The sequence below is a fragment of the Chiloscyllium plagiosum genome, chromosome 3, assembly GCF_004010195.1.
Source record: "Chiloscyllium plagiosum isolate BGI_BamShark_2017 chromosome 3, ASM401019v2, whole genome shotgun sequence".
NCBI lineage: Eukaryota > Metazoa > Chordata > Chondrichthyes > Orectolobiformes > Hemiscylliidae > Chiloscyllium > Chiloscyllium plagiosum.
In genome coordinates, this window is record NC_057712.1 from 40,668,561 (window position 1) to 40,683,826 (window position 15,266).

Here is a 15,266-nt window from a genome sequence, read left to right on the forward strand (position 1 = left end):
CTTGTAGCAATATATACATGGGAGCAGGCATTTGTTATTTAGCCTCTCAAATCAGTTTTTCCATTCAGCGAGATCATACATAATCTGAATGATCCAACTCCATGGAGCTACTTTCATCTCAAACTCCATAAAACCCTCAGATAACTAAAATCTGCCTGTCTCTCAGTTAAATTAACAATTAATCCAGTATCAGTTAACTTGCAGTAAAGAATTCCAAACATCTCTAATTTTTGAGTGGAGAAGTACTTCCTAATTTATTTTCTGATTTGTAGATTGTCACCTAGTCTTAATCTCCCCAACCAGTTACTATCTAACTTAACATTGGAATCTTGAAATCTTTGATCAAATCATCCTTTAATATTTTTAATTCCAAAGTAAGAAATTTATATAATATTTCCTTGTACCTTATGTTGAAGCCCAGGTAAAATTTTGCAAAATATGCGTTACTCTCCATCATAAGCCAATACATCTTTTCCAAGGTATGGTGAAAACTGTGTCCACTACTCTAGGCGTAGTCAAACCACAACTTTGCAAAGCTGAAGCACGTGAAGTAGAACTTAGTCACAGAGATGTACGGCAAGTAAACAGACCTGTCGGTCCAACTTATCCATGCCGACCAGATATCCTAAATTAATCTTGTCCCATTTGCCGGAACTTGACAGTCTTTTAAATATTGTAATTGTTCCACCGGTTCCTCTGGCAGCTCATTCCATACACGCACCTCCCTTTGCACAAAGAAGTTGCCTCTTAGGTCCCTTTTAAATTTTTCCCCTCTTACCCTAAACCAATGCCTGCTGTCCCACCCCAGGAAAAAGACCTTGCCTATTTCCCCTATCCATGCCCTCATGATTTTATAAACCACTGTAAGGTCACCCCTTAGCCTCCAATGCGCCAGGGAAAACAGCCCCAGCCTACTCAGCCTTTCCAATAGCTCAAACCCTCCAACCCTGGCAACATGCTTGTAAATCTTTTCTAAATCCTTTCATGTTTCACAATATTCTTCCTATAGAAGGGAGATCAGAATTACATGCAGTATACCAAAAGTGACCTAACAATGTCTGATACAGCTACAACATGACCTTCCAACTCCTATACTCAATGCTCTTACTGAGATCATACATAATCTGAATGATCCAACTCCATGGATAAAGGAAAGCATACCAAACACCTTCACTGTCCTATTTACCTGCGATTCCACTTTCAAGGAACTATGAACCTGCACTCCAAGGTCTCTTTGTTCAGCAACACTCCCCAGGACCTTACCATTAAGTGTATAAGTCCTGCCCTGATTGTCTTTACAAAATGCAGCACCTCACATTTATCTAAATTAAACTCATCTGCCACTCCTCAGTCCATTGGCCCATCTGATCAAGATCCCTTTGTATGCTGAGGTAACCTCCTTCGCTGTCCATTACATCTCCAATTTTGGTGTCATCTACAAACTTACTAACTATACCTCCTATGTTCACATCCAAATCATTCATATAAATGATGATCCAGTATCAAACCTTGTGGCACACCACTGGTCACAGGTGTTCAGTCTGAAAAGCAACCTTCCACTACCATCCTGTGACTTCTACCTTCGAGTCAGTTCTGTATCTAAATGGCTACTCCTCCCTGTATTCCACGCACTCTAACCTTGCTAACCAGTGTACCATGAGGAACCTTGTTGAACAATACTGACGTCCATACAGATCACATCCACTGCTCTGCCCTCATCAATCCTCTTTGTTACTTCTTCAAAAATCTTAGTCAAGTGTGTGAGATATGATTTCCCAAGCACAAAGCCATGTTAACTTTCCCTAATCAGTCCTTGCTTTTCCAAATACCTATAAATCCTGTCCTTCAGGATTCCCTCCATTAACTTGCCCACCACCGATGTCAGACTCACTAGTCTATAGTTCCCTTACCACCTTTCTTGAATAGTGGCATCATGTTAGCCAACTTGTAGTCTTCCATCACCTCACCTCTGACTATTGATGATACAAATATCTCAACAAGGGGCCAAGCAATCACTTCCCTAGCTTCCCACAGAGTTCTATGGTATACCTGATCAGGTCCTGGGGATTTATCCACGTTTATGCATTTTATCCAGCACCACCACCTCCTGTAATATGGGCATTTTTCAAGATGTCATCATCTATTTCCTCACATTCCACATCTCCGTAGTAAACACTGATGCAAAGTATTCATTTACTATCTCCCCCACCTCCTGCAGTTCCATACATAGGCTGCCTTGCTGATCTTTGAGGGATCCTATTCTCATCCTAGTTACCCTTTTGTCCTTAATGTATTTATAAAATCCCTTCTTACCCTATTTGCCAAAGCTCTCTCATGTCCCCTTTTTACCGTCCTGATTTCCCTCTTAAGTACAGAACAACTTTGGTTATCCGAACATCAATTATCCGAATTTCAGATTATCTGAACAAGACCTCAGGATCCCATGAAAATGTTATTAAATTTAATAAAAGCACGGCGAGACCAGGCAGCTTGGGCTGGCGGTGGGAGCAGAAACACGGACGCCACACGGGAACATTGTTCCTGCTATTGCGGTCACTACGGGAACCCTGTTCCTGCTATTGCGGTCGCCACGGGAACCCTGTTCCTGCTATTGTAGTCGCCACAGGAACCCTGATCAGTTATCCGATCAAAATACTCCCCACCAGTCTTTGGATAATCAAGGTTGTACTGTATATTCCTACTGCCTTCATACTCTCCTAATGATTCTCTTGATCACCGTCTATACCTGAAATATGCTTCCTTCTTTTTCTTAACCAAAACCTCAATTTCTTTAATCATGCAGCACTCCCTGCACCTACCAGTCTTGCCTTTCACCCTAACAGGAACATACTATCTCTGGACTTCCGTTATCTCATTTTGGAAGGCTTTCCATTTTCCAGCCATCCATTTACCTGCGAACATCTGCCCCAATTAACTTTTGACAGTTTCATTAGAATCATAGAAGCCCTACAATATGGAAACAGGCCTTTTAGCCCAACAAGTCCACACCAACCCTCCAAACAGTAACCCACCCATTCATCTGCCCTATTACTCTTCATTTCCCCTGACAAATGCACCTTACCTACATATCCTATGGGCAATTACCATTGCCAATTCACCTAACCTGCATATCTTTGGACTGTGGGAGGAAATTGGAGCACCCGGAGGAAACCCATGCAGACACGGGGAGAATGTGCAAAGAACAGAACCTGGGTCCCTGGTGCTGAGAGGCAACAGTGCTAACCACTGAGCCACCTTGCCACCTTATTCTTGCTTAGTATTGTCAAATTTGCCTTCCTCCAATTTAGAATGTTAACTTTTAAATCTGGTCTATCCTTTTCCATCACTATTTTAAAACTAATAGAATTGTGGTCGCTGGCCCCAAGGTGCTTCCCCACTGATACCTCAAGTCACTTGTTCTGCCTTATTTCACAAGAGTAGGTCAAGTTTTGCACTTTCTGTAGTAGAAATGTCCACAGACTGAATCAGGAAAGTTTCTTGTATACACTTAACAAATTCCTCTTCATCTCAACCCTTAACACTATGGTAGTCCCAGTCTATGTTTGGAAAGTTAAAATCCCCTACCATTGCCACCCAATGATTCTTACAGATAACCAAAATCACCTTACAAATTTGTTTATCAATTTCCCGCTGACTATTTTCAACATATGATGGATTGTTCATTGGACTAAAGGCTGTTTTAGCCTTTTTCAGAGTTTTTGAGCAGAAGCAGGTCATGCAATGTTTATTTTGTCCTGTTAAGTGTAATGTTTAGCACACCTGAACTCTTCCTCAAATTGTAACAAACTATAGGCTTCAGGTTAGAAATTGCAGGTGTACAGACACATATTATACATGGGTTTAAAATCTGGTTACAGTGCAATCTCTAATAACATGTATGGGGGAATAGTTCCATGATCCATCTCTCTAAATATTGTCAGTGCAGAGTTCCTTTAAACATGGGAATTCACCCTTATTCATTACTTCAATCCATGAACATTTTGTAGTTTTAATTTGAAAATAAGTTGGCTAGTGCAGGCACAGTGAGCTTTCTATGATTCTAAATGGTCTCCTGTGCTGAATGATTTTGAAGTTATTTGGAACACCTTCTAACTGTGGTTTTATTTGCAGTGCCCATGGCTCCAATAAAACATGCTACTGTGGCCAGGCTTTGAATCCAGATATCTTGCAGTTCCTGAGGAAGCTATACCTACATTCTGCTAGTGGCAGATAGAATTTGCTTTTATATTTTGAATATGTGAAACCCAGGCACTGAGCTGATTGGAAAGAAATGGTACAGGAAATGGAGCAGGTCCAGGGTCAGGAAATGCTAATCTGTTTCGAACAGCTAAAAATCTCTAACAATGAATTCTTAGTGCTTATGTTTTGAATTGCTTTCACCTAAGGTGTCTTCATTGTTTTTTTTATAAAAACAAGTATGCAAGTGGAGATTTTGTTACATGTAAATATTAATGTAGCCATACCAGGACTGAAATTTGTTCTTAGCTGAAATGTTCAGTTAAAAGTCCAAACAAGCCTGAATGAAAGAGTTTAGAGATCAGTTTCTCAAGACTAATCAGATAGTACTGTTTCTATTTAAGGTTCTTTGAACATTTATGGGGCCATTGCTGGAGATATCTTTGGGATGTAGTTACGGTTGTGGGCAAAAATGTTCCTAATGGCACTTCCTGAAAACAGCCAAAATAAAATGATAAAACCTGCTCTCAACAGAGAATTCCTGAGCAAAGTCGCCTCAGAACCACAGTTCATCATATTCCAGTTCAGATTTGCTCCATAAAATTACACTAATGATGATTTGCTTGATACAGCAGATGCTGCAGTTTTCACATTGGTTGCATTATTAAAAGTCCATTGGAAATTAGAACATCAAAGAGTAAAATTCTCTTTTGTACTCCATACAGGAGACAACAGAAACTTTTGTAATGTACAAACAGCTAAGACTAGCTAGTTTAATCTAAGATTGCATCAGTAATTGGAAACCACTGTTGCATTGAGAATGTAACTAATCTTGGGACCCCATCTGTAAACAAGTAGAAGTCTCATTCTTCTTGTGGCAAATATCAGTCAAGGTACAAAAGGATTTTATTGCAAGCCACAGTTCCACTGCATATAACAAGACTCTTTGTAGCTTGTAAAAAAGCATTTTAATGTATGTGATATATGTTGAGACATCCTATGGATGGCATGTTTGATCAATTTACATGCAGGAAATTACTCCAGTAATGGAGTCCTGAAGTCAGGAATGTTGTGGAGACTGGGCAACTGTATGGTCACTCCAGAAGTTAGGAGTATGGTAATGTGGTCATTGTCAATTTGCTTGCTCCAGAAATATAGCTGTATGGTTGTTTCGTAAGTGGAAGGAATCATGTATTCACTCCAATAATTGGATCACTCCTAAAAAAAAAACACCATGCGATCACTCCAGAACTGAGTACGATTACTTCAGCCATTGGATCAATCCTGATAAAGGGACATGTGATCACTCCGCAAGTGAGAGTCATCAGTTGGTTTTTATTTAGCTTGATTGAACATGTTGACATACCTCTGTGGCAGGCTGGTCTTGAAACTGAACCTTTTGGCCCAGAGGTAAGTTCAGATTACTCCAACATAGAATCACTCCTTCTATAGAGTCATATGATCACGGAAGATGAGAGATTATATGTTCATTTTAGGAACACTCCGAAATAGCGTCATGTAGTGAATCCACTGTGTTTGGGCAGAGACTAATGTTTGGATGGAGGCCATGTGATTCATGTGCTTTGCAGGCATCTTTCATGTAATAGAACTAAACCATCTGAGTGAGGAAAAGGCCATCTTTGTGGAAACCAATTTGTTAAAGGAACATTTTAAATATAGTTTTTGGGTACTTAAATTCTCAATAAATTAATAACTATATCAAACACTTGTGTTTTATTGATACTACAGTAACCTTGTGGATTTTATTTCCCTTGATTCAGGCCATTGTGCCTAAGCATAGGAACAGCATATAGATTTTGAGGTTTGGTATTTGTAGTTACACCTTAATTTTTGAGGCATTTTAGATACTTTAGCTCTTGAGTACCACCAATTCATAGTTTTGAAATAAAATACAGTTTAACAATAGTGCTCATCGAGATCCAACAGGTCTGTGGTCTTCCAGCTTGGCCATTCCATAGTCTCATTGTCCACAGCTGATTTCACAGATAACTTGAACAGAAGCTCCAGATTTAGATCACCTGGAATGTTAATACAGAGAAGGCTAACTGGACAAACATGCCACTTGCTAGCTTGAGAATAGGGTTTGCTTTTTAAGTAACAAAGATAATGTATATAAACATATTTTGGATAACATGAACACTCTTTGTTCTACATTTTCCCTTTTAAGAAAGATAAGGAACGGTTTCAAAAAGTGGTATACTGTAATTTTTTTAAAGTCCCAAGTATAAATAAAGATCTTTGCACTGATCAAAATAAGTAGATTATGAATACTAGAAATGGAGTATCTGCATTGAAAAGATAGTTTTAAGTTACTACTTGACTTCATTTATGTGTACTTCTCATATTTCGTCTTTTTGATTTAATTTTGTGCCTGGTGATAATATTTTGCTTCACAGGATACTGAAACAGCACTGTCTTGTAATTTCAGCAAGTACACAGTAACTGACAACTTAGAATTAATTAGTTCATTTTATCACCAATTTTTTTGTACATTTGCCTGTCTTGCACAATTTTCTTTTTAAACTGTTAATCCTCAACAAATATGTGCAACCCAAGAAATCTGACTTGGCTGTGTTAGGCCGGGCTGGACACTGAAACCCATGTTGCAGTGTAATAGCAATTGGCAAATGTCATTCCGCTGTGATCTCATTAAATTAATCACAATGTAACTCATTGCCACAGACTTAAATCTATGGCTGCATAACCTTTTGTAAAACTGCTATAAATAAAATTAACCATTAAAAACACTATTAAATGGTTTTTCCTCACATATCCTAATCACAGTATCAAAATATCAGTTTGCTTAAAACTGGTACAAAACGAAATGTAGCCACCAAGATTATATTTTATTTTAAATGTGTTAGTCTTTCATTGAAACATGAGCACACAAGGCTGTGGATTTTGTTTTTATAATAAAACATAAGTTTCTTACTCGAGAAATAAAAATAAAATAGCACTAAACTTCTACATAACCACAATTTGAAATATTTCAAAACATATAAAACAAAATCCCATCCTCAGAACCATCATATTAAAATTGCTCAAAAATCCGGAGAAATTCTTTCCCTCTCGAATCTGTAGGTTTGACTTCACTGTTTCTTCTGAGAGCTTTAAGGCCTTTTCCTTTACCATTCACAACTGAGAGTCTAGATATTCTCAGTCTCAACTTGCAGAATACTAACTAAACACTCCTGATCTGGAAGTCTCACATATTAAACTCTCACTGCAGTAACTTATTTCTTAACTGTATGAATCAATAACTGCTCTGAACAACCTCCTTTTTCTTAGACTACTTGATTCTGACCCCAGTCAGGTCTCTTTGAATTGCCCAAAATCCTTTGAATTAAATCAAAAATTAACTTGCTCATCCTAAACTCTAAGCTAAATGACAACGTTTTCTGACTCCAATTGTAAATCCCTGCAGTGTGACAAACTTCATTAACACTCCAAGAGGCACATACTGGTTTAAAATCATGACTCCAGAAAGACCAACCCCTTCACAAAAAGTAGTCCAACATTGATATACCATGAGTTTAAAATACAAACTCTTAAATTAAAAGTATAACATTTATAAATGTTTCAGCATAACTAACATAGTCAAACACAAAGTGAAATGTACTTGCATATATCAACCCATCCAAAGTGCTTTCTCCAAACCCATCACCACCAAAATGGCAATGCCCAATCTAGATGCAGGTGAAGTTTAAGATGAAAGCAAAACTGAAGGTGAATCCTATCTCTAAACTTAATATAAGTATGGTATTTTAGTACAAAGTCACTTGCCACTACAGACTTGTTGAAATAATTTGCTGAAATGAAAGATGTGAAAGTTTTTCACCTTACACATGCCAGTACATGCGTAAACATGCCAAATTTCAAATGATTACAATATTGAGCAAAATCTTTGATATGTGTTGGATGACACCATAGGGTGAAATCTGGAGCCTGCTTTGACTCCATAAGGATGAGTAAAATGCTATAAGTTACTGAAAATCTGAAATTAAAACAAATAAAATGCTGCAAGTATTCAGCAGGTGAGCTCAGATCATCAACCTGAAATGTTAACTATTTTGCTCTGTACTGGTGCTGCCTGATTTGAGTACTACAGCATTTTCTGTTTATTCACTCCATAACATTTATCATACCTATTTCTGTTTAACAACTTGCTGCGAGTCTTCTAAAAATATTACATGGTTCTTCGGTTGCAACTTGAGACATCTTATTCATGGTATATTCAGAAGGAAAGCTTCTCATTTGTACAGTGGCATTTAAGAAATTATTTAACCTAAGACAAAATGTGGCACCAAACAATCATAGGTCAGTACAGAACCAGGCCATTCATCCCATCGAGTCAGCATCAGTTTTGTTGAAGAGCAGTCCAATTAATAGCATATCCTAACTCTTTTATTGTATCCCAGCAAGTATGTTCCAAATATTGTTATTTTTTGAGTTTTATGTATTAATTTAATTCTGGCCAGTCGAGTATTTCTGAATTTCATTGCTCAGCAACTAGACAACTTTTGTTGTCTAGGCCCTAAGTTCTGGAATTTCCTCCTTACACTCTTTGTGCTTCACTAGCTTATTTTGCTCCCTTAACATAGTCCTTAAAACCTACTTCTTTGTCCAAGCTTTTGGTCATCTGACCCAATTTCTTATGTGGAGATTGGATGAGGGGAAAGAAAGAGCTCCTTCATTTGAAAATCTATACAGCATACTTATACCAAGTGTTATAAATACAAAACCTAACCATCAACTTCTGGTTCAGATCCAGCTGCACATCACAAGGCCAAGTGCTCTCACATTTGGAGCAAATACTCCACCTCTCCCAATTTTGAGATACTGGCAATGCTTTTTTAAAAAAGAGTATTTTGAGAGCTGTGCAATGAGAAAGCTATGTATAGAAAACTTGTAAAGCAATATTTCACCTGGATCCTTATTTGGTAAATGAGTCATATGCAGCACAAATTGCATCCAATTATGGTTTGTTTACTTTCCAAACATGTGAATATTGTATTGACTAACAGGAAACAGAGGTGAGAATGAATAGGTAATTTTCAGGTTGGCAAACTATAACTGATGAGGGCCTAGACATCAACCACTTACAATCTTGGATGAAGGGACTGACTTTATCAGATTTGCTTGTGATGTAATGTGTCTGTAAAATAATGCAAACCAGTTAAGCATGTAGGCAAAACTTTGGCAATTTAATGTGTAAAAATGAAAGGCTGCTCTCTCACAACAAGATTAGAAGAAAATATTATTTAATTGTAGAGTTTGTTTCTAGAAGACCTGGTGATTTACAGGGGTCAGGTACAAACATTCAGTTTCATTTTACTAAGTTTCCATTGACCCCTTTTTTTTTGTTAATATTCATTTAAAAGAGTAGAAAGATCTGGTCTCCTTGAGCATGAATCAAAGCATGCAGGTACAATGATTAGTAAGGCAAATGAAAAGTTGGCCAGTATTGATTCAAGAAGAAAAGTTATGGGCAGTCGTGGTATATTTCTGGATTAGAATCTAGAACCCCAGGTTAATAGAATCATAGAACTTTACAGTACAGAAGGAAATCATTTGACCCATCATGCGTACTGGTTTCTGAAGGAGCTAGCCACCCAGTCCCATTCTCTTGCCCTATATCCGTAGCCCTCTAAATTCATAATTTTCAATGTGCATCTAGCGCTCTCCGGAAACCTCTTATTAAATATGCCTCCACCACTCTACCAGGCAATGCATTCTAAAACCTAACAACTGAGTAAAAATGTTTCTCCTCATCTCCCTCCTAGCTGTCTTGTTGCCAATCTTGAAATTGTGACCCCCTAGTTACTGAATAACCAGCTAATGGAAACAGAATATCCTCTGTCAAAGTTGTTCATAATTTTTGAACACCTCAATAATGTCACCTCTTTATCATCCCTGCTCCAACAAGAATAAGTCAAATTTCTCTAATCTTCCTTGTATGTAAAATCCTCATTCCTGGTATCATTCTAGTAAATCTCCTTTCGTGGGTTTTAACATCCTTATATAAGGTGTCCAGAGCTAAACGCAATACACCAGATGTGGTCTGACCAATGATTTGCAGGGGTGTAGTATTGCTTCCTTGCTTTTGTACTCTGTCTAATTATAAAATCAAGAATCCTATAATCCAGGCCGAACATAATCTCAAACAAAACTAGTCCCAGCTGCTTACTCCTGACCCATATCCGTCTAAAACTTTCCTATTCATGTACTTGTGCAAATGTCTTTTAAATGTAATTGCACCCACATCCACCACTTTTCTTGAACCCGGAGGTGTCTCTACTCCTGTACTCCTCTCAAAGTTTGTTGAATGTCAGAAAAATCCATGTAGTTCTGCCATCCTCACCTGGTCTGGTCTACGTATGACTCCAGTCCCTCAGCAATATGGTTGCCTCTCAAGTGCTCTCTGAAATGGCTGAGTACGCCAGTCCATTATATCAGTCACTCTGAAGTCTCAACAAAGAAATGAAACTGAATGGACCACCTGGCAATGGTCTAGGCACCAGAAAAGACAACAGATGAAACAGCACTGTTGACTTTGCAAAGTCTTCCTTAGTAACATCTGGGGACTGTTGCCAAAACTGGGACAGCTGTCTCACAATCTAGTCAAGCAACTGCCTGATGTCATACTCAAAAAAATCATTTCACAATGTCCTAGACTCCATCTTCACCATCTTGTCCCACTAGTAGGTCAGCCCCAGCATGGTGGTATACAATCAGGAGGGAGTTTCTGGACTGCAGGAAGTCTGATGGCATCAGTTAAACGTGGACAAGGAAACCTCCTACAGTTATGACATCCCTTGTCTGATGAATCAGTACTCTTTCACATTGAACAACACTTGGAGGAACCACTGAGGGTGGCAAGGACATAAAATTACTCTGGTGGGAGACTTCAATATCTACCACTAAGAGTGGCTTGGCAGCAGTACTATTGATTGAGCTGCTAGATTGGATCTGCAGTAGGTGATAAGGGAACCAACAAGAATGAAAAACGTTCTTGATTTCAGCCTTAAAAATGTGCCAACTGCAAGTGCATCTGTCCATGACAGTATCAGTAAGAGTGACCACTGCACACTCCTTGTGGAGATGAAGTTCCATCTTCATGTTGAAAATACACTCCATCATGTATAGCACTGTCACTGTGCTAAATGGGACAGACTTTGAACAGATTGAGCAACTCAAGACTGGGAATCCACAAGGTGCTGTGGGCCATCAACAGCAGCAAAATTGTATTCAAACATAATCTGCAATCTCATGGCCCGGCTTATCCCCCACTCAACCATTGCTGTCAAGCCACAGGATCAACCCTGGAGAGTGCAGGAGGGCACACCAGGAACATCACAAGGCATTCCTAAAAATGAATTGTCAACCTGTTGAAACTACCAAAAAGGTCTATTGCATGCCAAACTGCATGAGTGATAGACAAAGCAAGTGTTAGACAAGAGCTAAGTGATCCCATGGCCAATGGACCAGATCTAAGCTCTACAGTACTGTGGATCCAGTACACAAAAAGCCAGACAAATCCAATCCAACCAACTACTGTTTCATCAGTCTAATCTCAATTATCAGTAAAGTGCTGGAATATATCATCAACAGTGCTATCAAACAGCACCTGCTCAGCAATAATTTGCTCAGTGATGCCCAGTTTGGGTTCCGCCAGGGCCACTCAGCTCTTGACCTCTTTACAACCTTGGTTCAAACATGGACTAAAGAGCTGAATGCCAAGGGTGAGGGGAGAGTGACAGTCCGTGATATGAAGGCCATATTCAACAGAGTGTGGCATCAAGGAATCCGAGCAAAACTGGAATCAATGGGTATCGGGGACAAACTCTCCACTGATTGGAGTAATACCAGACACACAGGAAGATGTTGTTTGAGGTCAGTCATCTCAGCTCCAAGACATCTCTGCAGGAGTTCCTCAGGGTAGCAATCAAGCCCTAACCATCTTCAGCTGCTTCATCAATAACCTTCCCTTCACCACAAGTTCAGAAGTGCAAATATTTGCTGATGATTGCACAATGTTCAGCACCCTGACTCCTCTGATACTGAAGCAGTCCACATTTAAATGCCACAGATCTGGACAATATACAGGCTTGGGCTTAGAAGTGACAGGTATCATTTGCCCTACACAAATGCCAGGCAATAACCATCTCCAATAAGAGATGTTCTAACCACTACTCTTTGACATTCAATGGTGTTACCATCATTGAATCCCCCACTATCAACATCCTTAGGGTTAACATTGACCATAAACTCATCCACTCCCTCTATCACCAATGATCTACAAGATGCACTGCAGAAATTCACCAAAAATCCTCAAACAGCACTTTCCAAACTCTCAACCACTTCCATCTAGAAGGATAAGGGCAGCAGATTCATGGGAATACCATAAGCTGCAAGATCCCCCTCCAAACTACTCACCTCCGTGACTTGGAAACAAATTACGATTCCTTCGGTGTCCCTCAAAATCCTGGAATCCTGCAGCAGTTCAAGGCGGCAGCTCACCTTCATCTTCTTAAGGCAGCTTGGAATGGGCAATAAATGCTCACCAGCCAATGTTGCTGATATCTCATGAAGAAATTTTAGAAAACATTGTACCATTGAGCCTGTATTGTCCTTCACTCTCCCCCACCCCCCCCATCCCCCATCTTTCTACCCAAATGAATTACCGCACATTTCTCTGCATTAAAATTCATCTGATAGCTGTCTGCCTTTTTGGTCAACTTACCAATGTCCCTCTGAAGTCACTCAGTGTTATTCTCACAATTCAGTTTTGTTCCTAGCTTAGTATTATCTTTAAATTAATGAATTTTGCCCTTAACACCTATCTTCAAATCATTTATATAAATAAGAGTCCCAACACTGATCTATGGGGAACTTTCATCTTGTCTGAGAAATGCTTAGACATACCTAACCTCGGTTTCCTAACTTTTAGCCAACTTTTAATTCACATTGCGATGGACCCATTAATCCCAAACATTTTTAATTTGCTAACCAACTTGCCATGTGGCAACATATCAAATACTTTCCACAAGTCCAAATATACAACAAATTCCATTACCCTCCTCCATTGTCTGTATCATCTCAATTCAAAGAACTCAATTAAATGTGTGAAATACAGTATACCTGCCCTTGACAAAGCCATGTTGACAGTCTAGTATTAACTTATTTTTCTGTGTTTGTCTTAACCCATATATGTCCTCCAACAGTCTTCCCACTATTGATGTCAAGCTCACAGATCTGTAGTTTCCTGCAGTTTGCCCCTTTCTTAAACAATTGCATCACATTTGCAATTCTCCAGTACCCCAGAACTAATCTGATATGCAGAGAGGTTCAGAAAATTAATGGCAATGGCTCCACAAATTGCTCTATTATGTCTCTCATCCAAGCTTGACAACTTCTCTAGCTGGAGTGTTGCCAGCATTTTTAGGACTTAATCTAATATTATACTGCTGAGTTACTCAGCACCCACATTTTCAACTGGACCAGTTTCTAATTTGGTAATGCCAGAATTTAGTATCTCTATCATAACCTTTGCTTCTGTGAGCAGCTTACCTCATGTGTTCCTTATGGGCCTCACTCTATCCTTCAGTAATCTTTTATGAATAATATGTGTTTGAAGAACATTTTACTATTTGTTTTAGTACAGTCTGCCATCATTTCCTCATGCTTCTCTTAGCCTTCGCCTCTCTCCTGCACTTAAGATACTCTTCCTGATCTCTACTATCGTTATTCCAGCACAGTATGATAAGCATCCAGTCCTGTTTGTGCTCAAAACTTTCCTCAATGCTACAGCAATTTCTACTTTAATTCCCCAATTAAGTTCATTATAATCCATGCGTTTACATACACCTCAACCCTACCCTCATCTCTTTCTTGCCCCTTAGGGAGGAAATCTGCCACCCACTGATTGACTTTGCACAATAAATACTAGCCTAGCCTGTAACACCTAGTTCCGGTTTTAAAAAGTTGAGATTACTACAACAACTGAGTCGACCTTGTGATCATACCAGAACTGTAAACAATTATGTTTCATTTTTAGAGGGATATACTTTTTGACGTGTTTGGGTGGGGGGGGGGGGGAGGAGGAGAGAGAAGAGAAGGGAGGAAGGAGAGAGAAGAAAAAAAGAGAAAAGAAAAAAAAAAGGGGTGGTTGGTTCAGAGAAGGTTCAATTGACTAATTCCTGGGATGAAGGGATTCTGTATTGAGTTTGAGTCCATTCTCATGGAGTTAAATGAAAGATGAGCAGTGATCCTGTGTACAAAAGATAGTAGGTCTCAACAAAAGGTAGATGCCAAAATGACGACAAGTCCTTGGGAGGGATGGGAGAGAGAAAGAGGTGGTGAAAGGGAATCCAGAACTAAGATGGACAGAGGAGATTAGTCTTGGGAATTCAGTTCCAGAGACTAGGATATTAATATTTAAAAAGGTGGAATTAGATTCTTCAATTACAAGTTATTACAGGAGACAAGTTTTTTTTTGTAATGACTATTTACAAGGAGCACAGGGATCTTGGGAACTGAAACTCAAACTAGTTTGGCAGCATAAAGTGACTTCTCGGAGAAAGAAGCATTTCAAAAATGCCAAATACAAACCAACCCCTCAGTGTACCAATCTATTCAACTTATGTTTAGTTTCCAGAAAAGATTGTAATCATGAAGTTATCATTATGACAAAAGAATCAACTGAGGGAATTTTAGCTTTTTATTCTCACTCCTCAGAGGAACTGCAAATATTCTGGATCAAGTCTGGTCATGGTATGATAGACCCTCTGAATGGAACCCGGACCTTTGTGCACAGAGACAGTGACACTACAAGAGCCCTTACCAGAAGAACTATACCTTAAAAATTGAGCAACTGTTAATTGAGGAGTTTAAAAAAGTGTGATGACAAGCCAAGTTTATGCAGCTGTCCTCAAATTTTCAAAATCCAAGTATCATTTCAAATATAAACACAATCAGGTCAATTAATTTTATTGGCATGGTACATAATTTAGTTTACAAAGATAAAGGTTACACAATCTACATAAAAA

The 15,266-nt window shown here is 38.9% G+C and overlaps 1 protein-coding gene across 4 annotated transcripts in view; it reads left to right on the forward strand.

The window, feature by feature from the left end:
- The window catches only part of gnpat (glyceronephosphate O-acyltransferase), a 76,799-nt gene that overhangs the window by 51,706 nt on the left and 9,827 nt on the right, over window positions 1-15,266 (forward strand). For 2 of the 4 annotated variants that reach the window (XM_043680861.1, XM_043680837.1), the window contains one exon: window positions 14,956-15,197. The exons of 1 other annotated variant lie outside the window; for it this stretch is intronic. In XM_043680861.1, the coding sequence (XP_043536796.1) occupies window positions 14,956-15,080 (125 nt within the window). In that variant the 3' untranslated portion in view covers window positions 15,081-15,197. Of the gene's footprint in view, window positions 1-4,131; window positions 6,964-14,955; window positions 15,198-15,266 lie in introns of those variants that run through there. One more of the 4 variants, XM_043680846.1, reaches the window with a different exon arrangement.